Genomic DNA, 21,913 nt, shown 5'->3' with positions numbered 1-21,913 from the left:
CCAGCTTACAAGTAAAGAATTTTGAAATATTTTATGCTGGGAAATCCGGGTATAAAAATTTCGACCATCTGAACACCCCCCAAATCGCGATTAGAGATTAAGGAAATAAATCGATTTAAAGGTTTGGGAAATCCACCAGCCGACAAGAAAAGAAGGTTGAAATACTGTATACTGGGAAACCCGGTAATTAAAATTTCAACCTTCTGAGCACCCCCCAAATCGCGATTAGAGGCATATTTACGGAGATAAATCGATTTAAAGGGCTGGGAAATCCACCAGCCGACAAGTAAAGAATTTTAAAATATGTTATGCTGGGAAATCCGGGTATAAAAATTTCGACCATCTGAACACCCCCCAAATCGCGATAAGAGGCATATTTACGGAGATAAATCGATTTAATGGTTTAGGAAATCCACCAGCCGACAAGTAAAGAATTTTGAAATATTTTATGCTGGGAAATCCGTGTACAAAATTTTCAACCATCTGAAAACCTCCCAAATCGCGATTAGAGGCATATTTACGGAGATAAATCGATTTAAAGGTTTGGGAAATCCACCAGCTTACAAGAAAAGAATTTTGAAATATTGTATACTGGGAAACCCGGTTATTAAAATTTCAACCATCTGAACAGCCCCCAAATCGCGATTAGAGGCATATTTCCGGAGATAAATCGATTTAATGGTTTGGGAAATCCACCAGCCGACAAGTAAAGAATTTTGAAATATTTTATACTGGGAAATCTGGGTATAAAAATTTCGACCACCTGAACACCCCCCAAATCGCGATTAGAGGCATATTTACGGAGATAAATCGATTTAATGGTTTGGGAAATCCACCAGCCGACAAGTAAAGAATTTTGAAATATGTTATACCGGGAAACCCGGTTATTAAAATTTCAACCATCTGAGCACCCTCCAAATCGCGATTAGAGGCATATTAACGGAGATAAATCGATTTAAAGGTTTGGGAAATCCACCAGCCGACAAGTAAAGAATTTTAAAATATTTGATGGTGGGAAATACAGGTATAAAAATTTCGACCATCTGAACACCCCCCAAATCGCGATTAGAGGCATATTTACGGAGATAAATCGATTTAAAGGTTTGGGAAATCCACCAGCCGACAAGAAAAGAATTTTGAAATATTGTATACTGGGAAACCCGGGTATAAAAATTTCGACCATCTGGGCCCCCTCCAAATCGCGATCTGAAATTTCATTTAGATCTATGAACTTACTTGAAGTATTCTGAAGTTTCTTGAAGTTCTTTGATGTGAATGGAAATGTCGTAAAGTTCTCCGGTCGTTATTTTATTAAATTTTCTTTTTATAGGTTCGTCGAGTCAGAATTTATAGTTTAGTCGAGTCAGAATGCAATAAATTCCTTTCAACAGTAGGAAGCTTTCAAGTTATTTATATATTTATGTTTTATTCATGAAACTTTAGAGACTTCCCATTGGCAAAACGTTTGAATTTCATTGCATCTTTTGAATAACTTCAACTTCAACAAAGAATTTCCGTTCAACTGTGTAATTTTGCCGTCTCATATTATTTTAGGGTTGGAAAATTTCTCGACGATAGAAAGCTCTCAATTACAAAGAACACTAAGTTGAGAGAAGGCAAAATCTCCAAAGACGGAATGAAGGAGAAGATTTTTTTTCGTCTGAGAGGTCCCAGTTCATTTTCAGAATACGGAAACATGGTATACGGTCAACGTCGTAGGATATGCTGCAACACAATATTTATTATCAATAGTGGCTCCTCGTGGACTATCCTTACCATCATCAAAGAGGCCTTACTCATCTGAACGATTTTTCTGAGGACAGCCACTTTTGAACTAAACTATCCGCTATCTGAGAGTTCTCACTCAATTGAACAACTTCGCTGAAGACGGGGTAATTGCCCAGTTTTACTCAATTTCATTTTTAAAATTTTAAATGATTTTTGGATTAGGAAAAAAAGGACCATTGAATGCAGATAGAATGTGGAGAACAGCTGAACGTTCCACGCGGAAACAAGTTTAACTCACCTGGCGAAGCGCTCCTTATCTTGAACGTTGTCCTCTTCCATTCTGTTGTATTTGTTCCCACTAGCACTATCCTCATCAGATCTGCAAAAAAATGGAGAAACGAAAAATATTGATTAGCATTGAACTTAACCGCACACAAAATCGAAATATGCATTAGCTGAAACAACTGTTTTAGTGTTTGGGTGGATTGGAACAGCGGCGAAGGAGGGAAACCAGTCAATCGAGATAGTATTCCAAACGCGCAACCGGCGACGGCGCGCGTGAGATCACTTCGACACGGACGTGTGCAGACTATAAGAAGGGATGTGTCCGACGACGACGACGGTTGCGGCGCTCCTGGAGGAATACGCCGGGTTGTTGTTTGTTGACACCCAGAAGGGAACATCGTTTGGTGACTGACCTACATTCATTCCGTGTCCGTGTCCTGGTCGTTGCCGACACATGTTCCGATATGTATAGGACGACCCAGGAGTCAACCGGGCGTTCATTCCTGTAAACAATAACAAGCACAAACACAAACGAAGAACTCCTGGTGGGGAAAGGTAATGTCTCTGACATATCCACACAAGTAGGGTAAAGGGGAAGGGGAAGGTTAACGAAAACGCGCGCGTCGGTCGAGTACGTGGCAAACCTGAGTGGAAAGTTAAAATCGAGTGAATTGAGAATAAGCGTGGAGGGGGGGGGGGAGTGTAATCCCGTCAGCTAACCACCCACCGCCGCCATAGGCCGGTCGCGTGATTCTGTAGACAGAGCTTTTTTTTAGTCAGTGAGTCAACGGAAATGACGAGAAAAACGTTCGAGAGGATGTCCATCGTCATCATAGAGAGCACCAAGTCTAACGGAACGGTTAGTCGCACGATAGTTCACCCTCTCTTTAGCTGTACCGACACATCTTCGGCATTGCGAGCAATCGAGCAATAAAAACAAAAGAGGACACGCACTGCACCGCACGACAAACAAGTTCGAGTGCTGTGAATGCACAAAGAACCGTCTATTGCATCGATTCTCAACGTTACCCCACCGTACGGTCAAGCTCGCTCAACATGGCTTATTTTCATGTGCTTTCCGTTTAGTGGGGGTTCGCGAAACCCAGGTTGGGAATCGATGTTCTATTGAACGCGCGCAGTGGTTGGTCTATGTGTGTCGGAGAGAGCTATATTTACTCGGAAGATTCTGCAACCGAGACCAAGGTCGGGAACAATCTACCCACTGACACGTGCAGCATGCATCGATGTTCGTGGGATCGGGAAATTGCTTTATCTCTAGCGTTAGCAGTGTCCAACCGTTTCCGTGTGATGTACAATCTGCACAACTTCGTCATTTTTTCAAAATTGATTGGTTAAGGAATTGCGAAACCATACTCTGCTCATTTTCACAGCGGATTGCAATTCTGCAAACTTTTAACAAAGCCCCCCTTGGCGGAATATTTCCCACTAATGGCTCTTTCTAAAACCTTCACCATCGGTAGTAGTGCGGCACCAACCTCCACCTCCAAGTGCTTAATTCAGTCACATTAGCTACACTTTTCAAATTGAATAATAACACACCGCGCGCTGCGCTTCGTACTCAATTCGAGCTTCTCCGGAGTATCATTGTGAATCAGCCAAGTTGCCAAGTGCTACCGCACAACAAGTAGGAAACACAAACAAAAAAAAAAACACCACATACCGATGATTAATTGGTTAATTGGGTAGAATCAGAATGCAAAAGTAACGAAAAAGGGTGGAGCCTTTGGCCTTATTTTGCCATTGGCTGCAATTTCTTGCCGCATTTTGTGTGTTTTCGTTTGAATTTCAAATTGCGCGCGATTCGTACCGTTGGAGAGGGGACTCACGAATTGCGCAACCGCAATTCCGGGTAACAAATATCTATTGAACAAGTGCCTTTTTGCCGCTATTGTAATGGTAATTAGTGGCGGTGGCAGCGACCAGTCAATTCAATTACCAACCCATTGATTAGCACACTCCGGGGGGAGGTGAAGATCCACTTAACCTGTCAATACCAGCGCAGCGCGATGCGGCTTGGTGGTCGATTGAGGTAGAAATTGATCGGACGCCTATCAACGACGATCTTCTGACGACGACGACGATAACAGCTAGGGCTACGTGGAGCCACGCTTAGGGCCCATTGATAGTTAAACTGAAGAATAGGAAAGATAGAACTTGTAAACATTTGATCCTTCTTCACTTTAGCACTTAGGAGGGATACAAACGCGCGCCTTCCAGCTCAATTACACTTTGATGGATTGGTGTAATTAATTGAAATTAGCCTTCGCGCGCGTGCGCGCATTTGGCCTCTTATTCGACTATCATCTGGCTCTCTTTCTTAACATTTACAGATGTTCGCGTTTAGGATTTCTTGGATAGGTACATTTGTACCTTTTGCTTGCCCATGCGTGAAGAATCGTTTGAATTACGGAACGAATCAAGCAATAAATGCCTTAATTTATCCGATGGTGCTCGATTTGTTTCCCCCTAATTTAGGATATTTATTCAACTACAATAATAGAGTATTTTAAAGAGCATATCCCAAGCAACATTGTAAGCTTATCAGAGGTCTTATAGCATTCTGCATGTCAAAATCATGGTCTACAGAAACCTCATAAAACCAAAATTGTTACTTGAGATGGATGCTTTCTGAGGTCAGAGTAAGTTTAAGTAAGTTAATTGGTACTTAGTTTTAAAGAAGATATGTTTCGATGGATAATCCAGAAAAAATCCAAGCAGTGGTTATAGAGTCACTGTCAGGGAATGATTTTTATTTGAAACATGGAGTAATTACAGGAGAGCTACTAGAGGGATTTGGATTTCATTTCGAAGGAATTAATAGTGAATCGTGGGAAGACAACCAAGACAGATAATCTTGGGTAGTTTTAGATCTTAATGTAGTTAGATAGGAGAACAGTTGCCACCACTACCTTAACCGTTCAATACAGTAGTTTCTGAGTCTTCGACGTATCCAGCGGTTTCGAAAGAACATCTATATGCTTGAACCGCGAGTTGTACGTTCAGAGTTCACGAAATTGATGTAACTCTGATTGTCTTCCAAAATACACGTTGTACTGATTTGCATCTCTGTTCTGTTCTGCTGTACTGGGGCTTCAGATAGCCTAGTTAAATGCCAACATCTTCTACAGGGTGTCTACTAATTTTGCTAAATAGAATTCCATGAGTTTTCCATGCATCAAAAAACATGGCTGGTCACCCTAAAATGCAATGTCATTTATGCATCTTTCTTTTCTATATTTTATAAAAATCATTCCACATGTGAGAATCACTTCCAGAAGATTAACACGCTCATAATAAATAATAACTGACCCATAATTTTGGGATGGCTACGATCGTATATAATGGACCAAATATCGTTAAGATCGATGGTTTATTTTTGAACATATCAAGCTAACAATTTAGCGGTGCCGGTGGTGTAGTGGTAAGCGTGATTACCTCTCACCCCAACAGGCCTGGATTCAATCCCAGTCGGCGCCGCCAGGATATTCTGAGGCATAACAACTCTGATCACGCCTTCCTTCGGGAAGTAAAGCCGTTGGTCCCCGGTTCATGAGTTGATGGGTCGATAAGTAGGGGCCAGGTGTGGGAGCTGTTTTTCTGGCGTCGGTAGCACGGAAAACAAGATCGACGGAAAACAAATCAAGGAAAAAAACTAGCAATTTAGCTCGATTAAAAAAAAATTATAGTATCGAAATACTTAGATAAATGAATTTGCATTAATTTTCTAAGCTCAAAACCGCTTATTTTTGCAACTGAGTCATGGATTATTCTTGTGGTCACTAAGCCGAATGCTATATTGCGATGGATGGGTCATTAGACCGGATTGTTAAGAGTGAAAGATTGAATTACGAAATTGATTAAGAAATTTGTTTTGCGTACAAATTATTTTTTCTACTGCTAAGATACTTAACAATCTCACTTTTATGCTGTAATTTTCTAAAAAATGTGATGATTTTCATAGTTGTAAACCGTGAATTTCGTTGTTATTTTGTTTGTTTACAGTAACAGCAAAATTAATTGTATTTTTATTTGATTTATTTTTCGGAGAGACTTCGAAATTTGGAAACAGCAATAGACAATGATTTTGCGAGATTTGTGTTTTATAAACATGTTCAAGATCCTCGATTCAGAAACAAAGATTAGATTTAGGATTGAGAAAAATACTCGATTTTTTTTTTAATTTACAAGAAACCAAATAAAAAAAAACACTATTTTGGTCTTGGAATGTATTCAAGGCTCTGCAACTTGGAAATCAATTCTACAGAATTCTGAGGGGAACCCTATCCAAAAGAAAAGCCGAGGCCAATACTACAACATTCTGGTAAACATCCTAAGGAAGTTTTTACCAGGATTCTAACATAATTCTGGGATCATGCTCTAAGGAATTCTGAGATGAATTCCAAAACAAAATTGAGGAGAAGAAAGGAAGTTCTGAATTGGTTTTCTCGGTAATTTATATAATATTTCCATTAGAGTTATGAAAAGAGATAATTCTCAGGTGGTTCTGAGAAGAATTTTATGGATATCGCGAGAAGGATAGCAAGAGGATGATTCCAAGAGAATGTTTACGATAATTCTAAGTGAATTATTAACAGAATTTTAAGACGATTCTGAGCATAATTCAAAAAGAAGCATACTGAAGAGGATTCCTGAAGAGAAATTTGATTAAAATTTCGATAACACTGTCAAAGGGATTGGATTGTCAGGATAATATCAAAGGAATTCTTTGAAGGATTTCAAGAAAATTATCAAGAGCAGTTTCTAGGGAATTTTGAAATGAAATCCAAGGTACGATAATAGTTATAAGAGATTTTTGTGAATTTTGGTAGAATCCCATGTTAATTGTGAGCAGAATTTCAATATAATTATGGAATATTTTGTTTTTGATTTTCAATAGGTTAATATTAAACCATTTGAAAAAAAAACAACAAATAATTTGATAACGTTGAAATCTTCTTGGTCATGGCGATCCCAGAAGTTTATTTTTTTCAAACTTTATAATAAGTTCGTGCCAAAAAAACACATTATCAGTCAAAGTTTCAGCAATTATTCTCACTGAATTACCTAGGAATTCCCAAAAAATCTCCAGAAAATATCTCTCCTCATTATTCACTAAGTATTCTTCTGAAATTCTCATGGAATAATTTTCGGAATTCCCGCTATATTCCATCCACAATTCTCTTGGAGTGATTTCGTGAATTCCTTGAAATGGTCCTCATAATTTCCTAATAACTCTTCTTTGAGTTCTTTTAAAATGATTACAGGAACATGCTCGATAGTCTCCACAGTATTTCTTTGAAACTTTCCTCAAAACAACGTTGGAAATTTATTCGAAACTTTCCTCAAAGCATCATGGCAATCAGGGATGCTAAACTCTCGGCAATATTGCACCCGAGTGAGAGATTTACACTCACTGTTCGTCTCTGCCGAGATTCCCTTCTCGCACCACTAAAGAGAAAACAGGCAAGTACGGAACGGGAGTGTGTGAGAGTTGAAGATTTTCTATTAACCGGTTTTCACTCTCTCTCTCTCTCTTCGGTGAGAAGAAAAGCAGCGCAATTGTGCTGCCATATCACTGTAGAGCACCATGGAGCACCACCATTGGCGTCGTGTTACATTAGTCATATATATGTTTGATTATAAACAAAAATAAATAAGGGGTCACCAACAAATTAGTTAAAAGATAATTATTTGATCTTAACCCTATTTATGCCAACAACCTGAACTTGATTACTATAAGAAAAAGTTATTAATTTAAGGCCCATTCAAATGTTACTAAACGGAAAATGGTGTAAAGGTGCGTTAACGGTTCATCCTTTCAAACCCTAAGACTAAGTAATATTTTACAAAACCACCCTTCCCTTCTTTCCCTCGTACATTGTTAATACTTGCGTGCGATATTTCTGAAACCTCGTACCTCCCGTGTAAGAAAATAATATAAAATTTCAAACACCCCCTCCTAAGTGCTTAGGTAATCAATGCGTTACGAGAGGCGGGTATCCTTTCTTTCCTTTATTTAACGTCGGTCTCTGTTCCGCAATCTAGTGCCAATCACCGACGGACATCAATTGCCATCCATTGACGGCAATCGAATGTGCAGGAAAGCAGCTTCCACACCTGCGTAGGATATCGCACCCATTCAAACACACATGGGCCGGGACCAACGGCTTTACTTCCCTTCCGAAGGAAGACGTGACCAGAGATTTTTATGCCTCAGAAAAATCCCACCGACCTCGGCTGGGATTGAACCCAGACCCATTGGGGTGTTGAAAGCAGTCACGCTTACCACTACACCACCGGCGCCGGCCGAGAGGCGGGTATCCAATAAATTGAATTTTCACGTTTCATAATATTTGAACGGGTCCTAATATGGAAATGGTCCCATCTCGAAATAATTAGGAACTCTCTTAAGATTTTAGGAAGAAGGAGGTCGACTTAAAATCTTAGTGTCCGGAAAGGAGAAGAGGGTACATTTCATATTTTGTGCCACTGAGGCAGTCTCTGCGGTGATTTCCACTGATAATTCAAGCGATCCGTCTCTCGAAGCTGGTGCTGGTGCCGAGTGAGGTAAGCTGTATATGCGAGTGCAATGTTCTTTTCGTCACCACACTTCGCTTACATTGTGGCGAATAGTTACTCTGGTAGCAAAACTCCTGAGAGTACTTTAGGAACTATCCTCAGAATTTTCAATGAATTATTTTCAGAATTCCTTTTGGATTTTCCTTCTTGTCTTGCAATTCTGCTTACAAGTACCTTTGGGTTCTCATTAGAATTCACGTTCAGTTTTCTTTACAAATTCCTTATAAAAGTCTTCTCAAAAGTACTTTACAGTTTTAGTCAGAAATTTCTTTGAATTATTTTTTGAAATTGCCATGGAATGCTCCACATAATTCTCTTTTAAATTTAATTTGAATCCTACTCAGAATTCTACTCAGGACAACATTGGAATTCTCCTTTTGTTTCATCTAAAGTCTGCTGTTCTTCAGAACTATTTGAAAAGGAATCTTCTGATTTCACTTTGCTAGAAATTTATTCTTTGAAATTTTCCTCAGCATTTCCTTGAAATTATTCCTAGAGATCCTTGGGAGTTCTCAGTAAATTAAATCATTAAAGTTCATAATTTTTTAAACGTTTGCCACGCTCTTAATTTATTTTAAATAAACCGCAGCCATTAATAATTATTTTCATCCAGATTCTTGAAAATTTGACCAATTTTGATTTTGTTGGGTCCAAGATTTTTAAAAATAGTTAAAGTTTAAAATCTATAGAAAATACCCATGTTCCAGAACCTTAAAAACACAATTTAACCTAAGAATTTATGTTCTTACTGAAGATAAATCCACTTCAGAATTATTACATCAAATAGGTCAAAAGAATAAAAACGTTGGTTGAATTATAAAATATTTTAAAATTCCTGAGAAGATTGTCTGGCGTACTTCAATATATTATATTCTACAAAATTTGTTTAAAAAAGGAATTTGAAAATTCTCTTAGAATTCCAGATTTATTCTGGGTGAAAAAAAATTCCCTGTAGATTCCTGGTTTTCAAAGTTTTTCCAGGCTGTTCTGAAAACTTCCCACAGCTAAACCGAACGCAAAATGTGGGTTCAGGAGTATCTTAAAAAGAATGCTGTTCTTACTGCTGTTTCGATGTGTATTGAGGTCCACAAAACTGTGGCAAATGTGAACGAATTTTGGCTATGATCTGGATTTGCGGGAGTATTTTAGATTTTGTATGGGAAGCAAAACGAAAAAAATCATTTGCTTGTCAAAAATTCAGACATTCCTCAATTTTAACCCAAACTCAGACTTAGATTGGGAAAACTATGCAGAACAACTTTGTTAAAGATCGCAAACCGATTCGACTTCTGTACCAAAAGTTACTAACCTTCAACTTTAGACCAACTCCTTCGCAAAAACAGTGTCAGACATAAGTATGCAATATCGGTATTTTTAAGAATTGTAACATTTTCGGATGTCAATGGAATTTACTGATATCTTTGCTGCTGGTAGATCAAGTATTCGAAATTTACGGTACGGAAACGTAGGGCAATATGGCCACTAGACTGATGCAAAATTTGAAATTTTCGCCCTACAGTGCTCAAACGGTTCCAAATTGGGCTCTAATTATCGTCCCAAAATTAGAACTCATTTAGTGAGAAACTGACTTGGCACTAACCATTTGAAGTTTATATGGAAATTACTATGGAAAAACAAAACTTTTTGTTTATTGTCTTCTAGCTTTTTTACATATTGTACTGTTAACAAATTCTATTGCTATTCTTATGGGAATTTTTATCAGCTACAACTTTGCAGAACATCGTTTTTCAGCGAAACGTCAAATGAAATAGTTATTAATTGTTTAAGAGATTGATAATCTTATGGCAAGATTAAGCAACTGTATTGTGGCAACACTGTATTCTGCAGGATGGCATAGTAGCCATGATTTTTGTCCTCTGTTCTACGCGCCAAAAACAACAATGTTGCCTGCTGAACAATTGATTGAGCAGAATCATAAGACATCAGTGACTTGAATCCTTAATAATTTTTGTTCCTTACATTTGATCGAAAAGTGGTCTTGAACAAAGTTGTAGCTGAGAAAATTTTCAACAAGCTCAGTTATCATGTTTTAAAGAAGTGTGAACTGGTGAATTTTGAGATAGATATGAAACGAAATTATGGTTTCTCCATAGTAATTCCCATATAAACTTCAAATGGTTTGTGCCAAGTCAGTTTCTCACTAAATGAGTTCAAATTTTGGGAGGATAATCAAGCCCCAATTTGGAACCGTTTGAGCACTGTGGAGCGAAAATTTCAAATTTTGCATCAGTCTAATGGCCACCTTAACGAAACTCGAATACAATTCCACAATTTTGAACAGAAAATAATTCTTTCTATAATCCTACAGAAGCTTCAAAGGTTGATCTATAATCTTATGCTTGAAGAACAATCATACAAATTTGTTTAAATCTATTATAATTAAAAAAGAAAATTTAAATTTTCCAGTCACATTTTTCTACTAGTGGGCTATTTTAGTCGTCCTAAAAGAAAATCAGTATATTCTTAGGTATAAATAAAGATTTTTAGTTCATCTCCAAGCTGTACCTATATGCGCCTGTAAAGTAAAATAATAATAACTTGTTTGAAGATATCTTGTTGTCCAGAAGTCGAATCGGTCCTGGACAAAGTAGTTCTGCATAGTTTTCCCCGGACCAAGTCCCCGGTTTGGTCAGAATTGAGAAAGATTTGAATTTTTGACAAGCAAATTAATAGTTTCGTTCCATTTCCGATACCATTTCCCACTAAAATTCAGATCATAACCAAATTTGTACAAATTTGGAACAGTTGTTGTGGACTTCAAAAGGGATCGAAAGAGCTTAAGGGGAAGCTTTTATGCACCTACAAGAACAAGTGTTTTCCCTCTTTTTCTAAAGAAAACTTACGTGTAAAACCTTTTTTCTAAGTCATCATGGCAAAACGTTTGGCTCAAAAAACCTAAAAAACCGACCATTTAGGTTTTGATTAGAGTCCAACTGTTTTTTATGATTACCTAGAAAACATATGTTTACATAATATGTTAACATGTAAATTTTGTAACGAATCTAAGGGTTTGGGATTTTTTATATATGTTTCTAATATTTTTCGAAAAATCAAGAAAAACAAAAAAATCACCGGTGATCGTTTCACACAAACTTGGAAACCCCAAATCTTGCGCTCAATACAATACATATGGCAAACCATACGACCCAATTAATCAAACCACACCGATCGAATGTCGCCCCCAAAAACAAAAACTCTAAACGTCCAATTTTGGCACTACCGACGGCGCCATCGACCGCTAACCTGTTCCCAATGCATGGTCGGCGACCACTCTCCTTTATTGGAACCTAAATCAGAACCTCGCGTCGTCGTTCCTAATACGTGTGGTATCATCAATATAAAATGAATATGAATGAACGGAACCACCACAACACTCGTGTGACGAAAAAAAAGGCGAGAACCATCCTTGATTGACGACGACGACGACGATCGTCGTCGGTTTGCTATATCTGTGGTGCACTTTCCGCGCAAGCGAAGATGCACTCGTCGGAAGCGATTTCGCGAAAGCGCAAAACACTAAAAGGACAAGCTTCGAGCCGAAAAAGGAAGCTGCTAGTTATGGTGATTGATGGCGACGAAGACGACGACGACGACGACGACGATGGTTTGTTCGCGCGCGCCCGGTTGATCTGCCGCGGCCAGGCAGGGCCGACTCGAGCCGCGTCCGGCCGTACTGGCCGCGTCAGAATCGCATTAATTATGAATATAAGCCGCGTGTGTTGGTTTGTTTGCGAGTTCTTCATAAGTGGTTTGGCTTTCCCTCGTGGAAAGTACCTCTTCGGTGTTTGTGTGAATTCTCTTCGAACGAATCTCGTGTAATGATGCGTGCGACGTTGGTTGGGATGGACGTCGGTGGCGGCGCTTTTATGATGATATCCCAAAGTACCAACCTGGCGGCGGCAGTTCTCCCTGATGACGGCGATGCACACATGAGAGATAGAAGCTGGCTGCTGTTGTTGCACAAATGTGCTAATTTAATGAGCGAAAATAAAAAGTGGCGCGCGCAGCCAGAGCAAACGAGCCTCAACTCAACAGTAGCGACGGCAACAGTAGTTTCCTGACACTGGAATTAATGATGACAGTTTACAGGTAATTAATCATCAACTGCGGCGGCGCTGTGCCTGGATGGGAACCGTGGTGTACGCGAATTGGTCTTTCTTCAAATTAATTCTCACACATCGTAGGAGCACTTCTTCCGCGCCACGCTGTGCCACCTCTCAGCTAGATCGTTATCGCCGAAAATGATAGGCCATTCGTCGGCTCCTAATTAAATTAAATCTAGCATAATATTAAAAATTGATTCTTTACGAGCCGTTCCATGCCAAACCAGAAACCTATTCGAAAGTTCCCAGCTGGTTGCCGCGACCCACTGAATTATTAATTCTAAGGTTTGTACACCAGAAGAGAGAGGAAACGCGCCGTGAAAACGGCCCAATTAAAACTTGTCTACTCATCACATCGTTCATCATCCGTGCGTCGGTTGGTTCCGCGGGCCCATCGCAGTGCCCGGTTCTACCCGGTCAAAAGCTGGAAAGCGAAACCGTCAAATTAAATCCAGAGCTTCCCTGACGCGGTTGTTTTGTTGTCCGGCAATTTGCTTCGCCATCGTCGTCGTCGTCGTCGTCGTTGAATGCGGCTCAACGTATCCAGCGTATGGCGTTGGGTCTACAATATGTACGGTAACGTTTGGGATATAGGAAACGCTATAACGTTGAACCAAGCGAGAGTCCATAATGATGATGAGCCAAATTTGAGTCCAAAGTGGAGTCGGTATTGTGTGTGAGTATTAGCATTGCGTCGTAAGCGGCTAACAGTCCGTTAAATTCGTTTACGCTAGACTGGGCGCTCGCGGTGCAAGGTTTTAGCTGAGGTGGCCTGGTTGGATGAAGTTTATGGAGTTAAGTCTCTGTGGAGTCAGGAGTGCAGTGCGCAATGTGTAGTGGAGCCTGATGGAATTTCGGAATTCAGAATTAGCTTTATTTGTACCCTTGAAAAGTTGTGATATGGTCTAAAAGCTATGATATTTCCAAAACATTCCGAAATCTATGTTTTGCCATGCCTGATCAATCAACAGGGAAATGCAATATTCTCTTCCAGGTTTTACATAATGGATGTTCAATAAAAAATCAGAATGATTTCAGTGCCGTCCAGCGCTCTTGTGAGAGCATCGCGACTAAGTTGCGTCGTACGGCTGACCAGGACCCCTTCTCCAAACGTCAATGAAGTTTTTTTGAAGAACAAACATTATGTGTTTAATAAAAAAAAATTAATTGCTATATGACTGAAAAAAATCTCATTTTTTATTGAACACCCGTAAGAATTTGTAATAAATCATCACATAAACAGCTCAATTTCTGTTATGACTCTGTTTACAAAGTTCTCTTGTCTGTTGACGCTCCGGATTGTATCCCACTAAATGTTTATCAAGTTCTGTTCTGCAGCATCGTTGGCCATTCCCATTGAAGCATCTCTTCAGCCGTTCACTTCTTGGTGGCGATTGTCCTGATACCTAGTCACCAATTTGCGACCACATACACTACGTGGAAAGCCATAGATTTAGCTGGATCCTTAATTGTATGGTGAACTTCCTGAAATTTTAAATGAACCACGATATTGCTGTCACAAGACTGCGCCACCTTTGTACTAATCACCCTGAAAGGCCTTCGAAAAGCTACATAATTCAGATCCAATAATACAGCGTCGTTATGCGGGTTTTTACGCCCCTGGAAAACCATGAAAATGATTTTTATTAATTTATTACGTCGAGAGTCCCAGATTTCGAAATATGCAAAGGTAGGCAAAAGTTTTTTATGAATTTTCAATATTTCTCCACGTTGGGATTTTATTTTTATTTTTAGTCTGATTTCTTGCAGAAGATTTAATGTACTAGAGTTTCTCCAGATTTAAAGAATCCATACAATTTTAAAGTCTTAAACAGTAGATGATGATGATGATGATGATGATGATGATGATGGTCCCACCTCTTACCCCTACAAAGGTTTGAGCTGGACGAGTTATCTTTAAGATAATTAAATATAAACATTTTAACCAGGTTTGCAAACAAAATCGAGCTGGTTACAATTACAGATATAAATGTCCTGTTAAATATGCTATAGGCATCAACCAAAAACATTCAAAGGTGTAACTAGTTATCAAAAGTCCAAGTATAGTCCTCGACAATACTTCCATTTACACGTGACCTGGGATTTACACGTTTAAGCTTCCGCAGTGCCAGGACTATATCCAAGGAAACGACTTCCAGCCAACCCTTTACTAATTCAAGGCTTTTGCCACAATTTCCACGTATTAGTCATTTATACCTGTATTCCGCGCGCGAGGCTCAAACCATCGTAGACTACTCAAAGCTAATTTTACTATTACTACTACAAAATCAAAAAAACTAAAAATCCATCATCACCATCGAGGCAAACAATGTAGTTTTTTGTATATGCTACACCAATTACTAAAATGTCTATATGACAGTCTCCATACAAAATAATCCGTTAGAGATAACTTTGTCAAGATACATGATTTATCCATTCATAAAAATTTAACTGCTCAATAAACAGCTTTTACATGTGAAATGCAGCGTCTCTTGAATTCTGTAAGTGTAGTTGCACGCTTGATGTGTCTAGGCATCGAATTGAAAACATTTATACCTTTGAAAAATAATGAATTTTGTGAAGCATTATTCAAAAGATGTGGTGTTCTTACTTCATCCGCGTTTCTAGTGTTATATCTATGAAAATCACTTCCTCTTTCAATCCGATCACACAAATATCGAGGCAGCAAACCGTTAACTACTTTAAAAATGAACACCATAGTCAAAAACACAATTCTTTGCTTCACTGACAGCCATTGCAAAGCGTCCAGCATAAAAGTTGAGGAAGTGAATCTATTACATCTTAAAATCAAACGCATTACTTTATTCTGCAAACGCTGTAATCTCGATATTTGTGTTTCATTGGCCAAAAATAAAATGGAAGGGCAAAAGTCTAGATGAGGGGAGATGATTGATTTGTATAACTGTATTTTACTACCAATAGTTAAATCGTTTTTCAAGCGACATAGGATTCCATACTTCTTGGCAATTTTCTTGATGACATTGTCAATATGAGAATTGAACTTGAGTTTGTCATCAATAATCACGCCAAGATATTTAATTTCCTGAACGCGATCAAGTGTCTCATCATCAATAACAACAGAGACATCATCATCTACACGATTCCGCGAAATTACCATGAATTTAGTTTTACTTATATTCAATTTCAATTGTTTATACTTCAACCATCTACTTAGAGAACGCAAATCTTCATTCAAGCGTGAAACGGCTTCTTCTAAATCTTTAGCTGCAATGAATAACACAGTATCGTCAGCAAAAAGATTAATATCACAAAACCGTAAAACTCGTCGCATGTCATTAATATACATAATAAATAAAAGGGGCCCTAATACACTTCCCTGAGGTACTCCAAGGTCATTGTCAACGGGACAAGATACAAAATCATTAAAAACAGTCCTTTGTGTTCTGTCAGATAAATAGCTTTCAAACCATTTGTATGCAGAACCCGAAATTCCAAAGCGCTTGATTGTTCTCAACAATAAGGGCCTAGAAATTGTCTCAAAAGCGCGTTTTAGATCCAAAAACACAGCAACAATCGTATCTTTATGCTCCAAATTTTCTTTCCATTTAGCTAACACTAAGTTTAACGCGGTTTCACAAGAATGGCCTTCCCGGTATCCCGATTGTTCCGGTATCAACAAACAGTTACTATTTAAATATTCTAACAGCTGGCCTTTTACAACAAGTTCCAAAATTTTCTCTAATGTGTGCAACATGTTGATGGGAGATAACTCTTCGGCTTTAATCGTCCCAGCAACTTTTTGTATAGGAACAACTAAAGATTCTTTCCAAATATGCGGCACGTGCCCAGATTGCAATGATTGATTAATAAGGTCCCGCAGAGTGTGTCCAATGACATGAAAGCAATCTTGAATAACTCTAGCATTAACATTATCTACTCCAGCCGTTTTTCCTAATGAAAAGCAAATATTTTTAAGTTCATCTAATGTAATTGGGTGAAAACCATTAAATCTACAATTACTATTAATCGGCTGTTTTATTTCGTCCGGTTCATTGATCAGTTCAATAGATTGATTGATCAGTGAAACGCTCTCGACGAAATAGTCATTAAACTTAGAAGCAATTACTTGTTCTGACTGTTCTAATATGCCATCAAAAGTTATGGTCCGCGATTTACAATTACTAGGCTTCATCAAAGATTTCAAAATTTTCCATAACTCTTTGCTGTTGTTTTGATGCTGATCAATTTTTCTCTGAATATATTCACATCGAGTTTTCTTAATCGATTGTGAATATTTATTACGCACGACCGTGTACCTATTCCAATGATTATCACTATTAGATCTACAAAACTTGTTGTACCATTTGTCCCTCTTACGCTTTTCATTTCATCTCGAATGAAACATGTCTGCCTCTGAATCATGAAAACATTTTATATCACAGAATCATGAGCATTTTCCTAATCATTGTTTCGTAGTGATTTTTGCTTGAAGTTACTAAAAACATTATTTTACTCCACAACTTTGTCTGATACGTCATTTCGATCAGGATTTCCGTTTCTGTGCTACAAATTTTTGAAAAGTTACAAAGAAATAATTTTGAAAATTTGACAAGTTCAAAAATGTATTTCTGTATGTTTATTCAAGTCCCGTGACAAAATCGCATGACCCAAAATGGTGATATCTATTTTAAAAAAATGGAATCGTGAAAATTTTACCTACAAATTCCACAAAAAATATTTTTGAATAAAAATAAATGGATGATTATGTGTGTCATGTTTTTTATTAAAACTTATCAAAGAAAAACAACTCAAAACATATTCTTTAAGGGACTGGTCTCATGTTAGATTCAGTTCCTCTTGTGAAGTTTCGGACGGAGCATTTTCCAGTTTCTTTAACGCGTCGCCACAGTATATTTTTGACTATTTCAAGGTTTTAGAACTCTTAACCCTTTGTCGACCTCTAAAATAAAGCTAAGTTCATTGCGAAAATGGGTATTAAATAAAATTCGAAATATGTCTCAACTGAAAGATAGGCACTTTAGCATGCAAAAATGTAAGAGACAAAATCGATTTGATGAAATCAAAATTAAGATTGCAAAAATAGCCTAGGTCATATTAACCCCAAGATACAGACAAATCGTTAACATCCTTTTGAAGACGCTCTTAATAATTGCCATTCAGCATCATCAATCGACATTCAATAGATTGTAGTTGCGAACAAGTTGAATTGGGTCGCTCTCAGCAAAAATCTAAATCTCGGTTTTTTTTTCAATTTTGACGTAGGACTACGTCTGTGATTTCATATAGGGGTACACTTTATGAAAACCGAAAATGTAACATGTAACAAAATTATGAAAGATTTTGAACGTTAACTCCTCAGCTGCCCCTGGACCAATTTCAATAATTTTATCAGCAATCGATCAGAAATATTCCTACGCATCCGTTAAAGTTAAGACTATCATTTTTCAAAATGTAACTATTGAAAATTGCTCGAATGTACAACTGTTGCTATGATAGTTAAAATTATCACCGATTGCCTGGGAAAAGCGATTTTCCTAACACAGATTTCAAAGTTGAATTCCATTCGGTCTCACCAAACGGTGTTTATCCAATCATAGTGAGTGGTGGTGTTCACCAGTACACAACGAAAGGCTTCCCCCAAGCAGCTGATAGCTAGGCTACAAATCTATTAAAATCAAGACTTTATCGTTTTTCAAAATGTCACTATTGAAAATTGCACGAATGTGCAACTGTTGCAATGATAATTAAAATAAACACCGATTGCCTTCCATAGAAGTAGAAAGAAGTCGCACAGCTATTGATCGGAATCAGTAGCGTTTCGTGAGTTTCTGTGGGCCATACTAAAGAGTATTAACAGAGAGAACCCCGCTCAAATTCCAATTCCACAAAACACAAGCTCCTGCTGCAGTTAACAAATAAAATTTATTATATAAGACCACGTAGTCCTACGTCACCATTGCGTACAACCCCATAGGGCTGTCCCTTGCAGTTTTTTAGAAAAAAATGACGCGCAGAATTGATGCCAAATTAGGCTAAAACAATTGAAAATTGTTGTGTTTCCTTCACAGCCTTTTCCATGGATGTTAAAGCTACTAAGATCATGAGACAACTTCTAAAAATTATTGTACGATGTGTACAAAAAGTGCGAAGAAGCTGTTTTGTCACATTGTCCAAAATTTATAAGAAGACCAAAATCTAAGATCATAAAAGTACCTAAAATATAGTTTTCATTTGTTTTTATGGAGTTAACTTCTTAACAAGGACATGAAATAAAAAATTGATGAACCTTTTTTTCATTTTATAATATTTGTTATGGATTTGGAAATAAACAACAAGTTATTTTCGAAACAGTCCACATATTGCTCCTGGATCTATTTTATCGTAAAGCTTATGTTTTTTTTTATGAATTTCTAAGTAGGGAAAATGACTCTAATGTTGGCCTATGGATCTAAGATTGGGCCCATCGCTAAAAATTAGCTATTTATCAATTTTATCTAGATGAAAGCTTCATTGGGACGGTACTAATGGATATATTTGATCGCAATGGAAAAATTAGTCAATTGCTAAATTTATGTACGGGCTCAAAAAAGGGGCATTAGGCCAACATTACATCCATTTCCCCTATAATCTTTTAGTTTTCAATATTCAACCCTAATACCTATTTAGTTAATAGTGGGCTTCCTTAGCTCAGTTGCTAAAGGCGCAGCTACAAAGCAAGACCATGCTGGAGGTTGCTGGGTTAGATTCCCGGTCCGGTCAGGGAATTTTTGGGTTGGAAAATGCCTCGACTTCCCTGGGCATAGAGTATATGATTGTACTTGCCACACAATTATGCTAATGCAAAAATGGTACAGGCATCTCTCAATTAATAACTGTGGAAGTGGATCTAGAACAGTAAGTTGAGAGCATGCAATAAGCTTATATGCAATAAACAATAAGCTTGAAACGCGAAAAAGAAGAAGAAGAAGAATACGTGGTCTTTGAATAAGTTTCAAGACTCAGCAAATAGCTCTGAAGTTAAGCATACACAATACAAAATTCGAAAAATTCAATTTTTTTCCAGAATTAGGGGATGCATTCCTCTCCATGAATTAAATGACAATGGCATGAATTTCGGGGAAAGTTGCTAAGTGGAAACTCTTTGGCTTGTCGCTCTTGGCCAGGGCCGGTTTCGCCACCCCGCACTATAGATGGCTTTTCTACCCGGGTAGAATAGAAAATTTCCCATCAAATATCGATACGCTCAATAAATGTAAGCAGCTTTATGCCAAATACCAACTTTTTACAACTAGTTCAACTCCACTTTGCCACAATAAAAAAAAGGCAAGTTCAAACAAACAAGTGAATCGTGATTAAAGTTCAAGAAGCATTTTAACACTCCACAACCAGATAACATCTTCCCTCAACACTGTCAGCCACATTCACAAAATTGACATCAAAGCCAACCACGGTGTTGCAGCAGCAAAACCAAGCCACACGAGTGCCCCAACCGTTTTAAAGTGGAATGATACTTTCACATTCCACCCGGGGAACGAACGAACGGGGGCACACACTCCTCGGTGGTGGTAATTACCTTTTGTTTAATATCTCACCGGTCAGGCATTTGTTATTGTCCATCCGCCGAAAAGTAATGCGGTGGCGGCATCTTTCGGGTTTTAAAACACTGTGTTCCGCCACACCGTGGTCCTGAATTCGAAATTAGCGGTTCACCATGGGCCGGTGGAGGAAATACGAAAACCGGTCACCGCGCACAGTGGCTGACTGGGTGGTGCGGTACCGATCTTTGACTGAGTGTCTCTCGGTCGCCGTCGCCGCTGCCGCCTCAAGTAGATAGTTTCCAGACGCAGTGCGATTCGATATGGGACCCGGAGTCACCCCCACCCCACAGCACTGGACGAAAAAATTCGTTCACTCACATGTGTCTTCCGCCTATGATGACGACGACGACGACGACGGCTCTCGAAAGGCTGACCCCGAAACTGTTGCTCTCCGCTTTACAGCTCCAGTCAGTCAGTCAGAGCGCTATTGTTATTATTTTCACCGATACGGTAGAATAATATAGCGTACACAGGACGTGCCTTTATTCGTAAACACATTTGGTGATGCAGCGAGTGAGAGCGAGAAGGGGTAGTAGCAGCCTTCATAGCGTTCCGACGAAGAAACTCATCATCACCATCATTAGACCGCGCAGCCAGTTTGAACAGTACCACCACCGTTGAAGTTGAACCGAACTGAAACTGACTGACTGCAACGGGGCTTCTCGAAGCCGGCCGGGGGAAAAGAATCCGCCGAAAAATATTTCCTCGCTTATTAGCTTTTATTTTACTCCCTTTCCAACACGACGGACGTTTAGACCCAATGGACGCTCAATATTTTCCATTTCTGTGTGTACGAGTTCCCTCGGACCGCGATTCTTCCCTTCGAACGCGATGGCCAGCGAGCGAAACCCATTTCTTGCAGCTTGTCGAGGTTAGTAATTACATTTTAAGCCGATTGTTATTATTTATACTACAATTAATTTGTTTTGACTTATGTGCAGTCAGTCGGTCGGTCGGTCGTTGATGCGGTGGTTTACGGTGGTCACTCAAGTGTTTCCTCCAACCATCGAATCCATCATCGCCGGGGTGCCTGTCAGCACCATCACCAACCACCACCCAACATTAGCACGGCGGAGAAGCCGAGGCGCGGGAAAAACTGCAAACTGTAACAACACCCAAACAACAATGTTGTGCTGATGATAGGCACGTTCTCATTTGTCATCGACGGCGACGCCGTAGCCGGGCAGGCGAGCGCGAGAATGAGGTCAGACACGTTCTGCAGGGAAACTGAAGGTGCATTGGAGAGCTGCAAACCGAGATGGTGCTTGCGCTTTTGTTTTCTATTTCTTCCCCCGGAGCAGCTGGTTAGAATTGAGGCAAATATTGAGGTCACTTGCCGCTGTAAAATGAAGTTGAGGAAGGTTTACACTTTAAGCATCGTGGACTTCCCAACTGGACTTTTGCGACTGCCTTCTTTGAACTCATGCACAGTTGTTAATGGGCTGTACCATTTGTTTGCATTTGTACCTATATTGAATGGCCAGCGAAGTCAAGAACATTTCCTACAAGAATGTTTTCCCAACCGAATCGGGAATAGATGACCGGCGGGAGCGATTCCCTGTATGATTTTGCATG

At 38.9% G+C, this 21,913-nt stretch overlaps 1 protein-coding gene across 5 annotated transcripts in view; it reads right to left on the bottom strand.

The window, feature by feature from the left end:
• tgo (Aryl hydrocarbon receptor nuclear translocator homolog tgo) overlaps positions 1–21,913 on the bottom strand; it is a 456,070-nt gene that overhangs the window by 202,756 nt on the left and 231,401 nt on the right. For all 5 annotated transcript variants that reach the window (XM_065224445.1, XM_065224441.1, XM_065224442.1 and 2 more), the window contains one exon: positions 2,027–2,107. In XM_065224445.1, the coding sequence (XP_065080517.1) occupies positions 2,027–2,107 (81 nt within the window). The remainder of the gene's footprint in view (positions 1–2,026; positions 2,108–21,913) is intronic.

The sequence above is a fragment of the Ochlerotatus camptorhynchus genome, unplaced genomic scaffold, assembly GCF_037179485.1.
Source record: "Ochlerotatus camptorhynchus isolate MF236.1 unplaced genomic scaffold, CSIRO-AGI_Acam_v1.1 ptg000211l, whole genome shotgun sequence".
In the NCBI taxonomy this organism is placed as follows: Eukaryota; Metazoa; Arthropoda; class Insecta; order Diptera; family Culicidae; genus Ochlerotatus; species Ochlerotatus camptorhynchus.
Note: the sequence above shows the minus strand (reverse complement) of the source record. Positions and strands in the feature narration are given on the sequence as shown.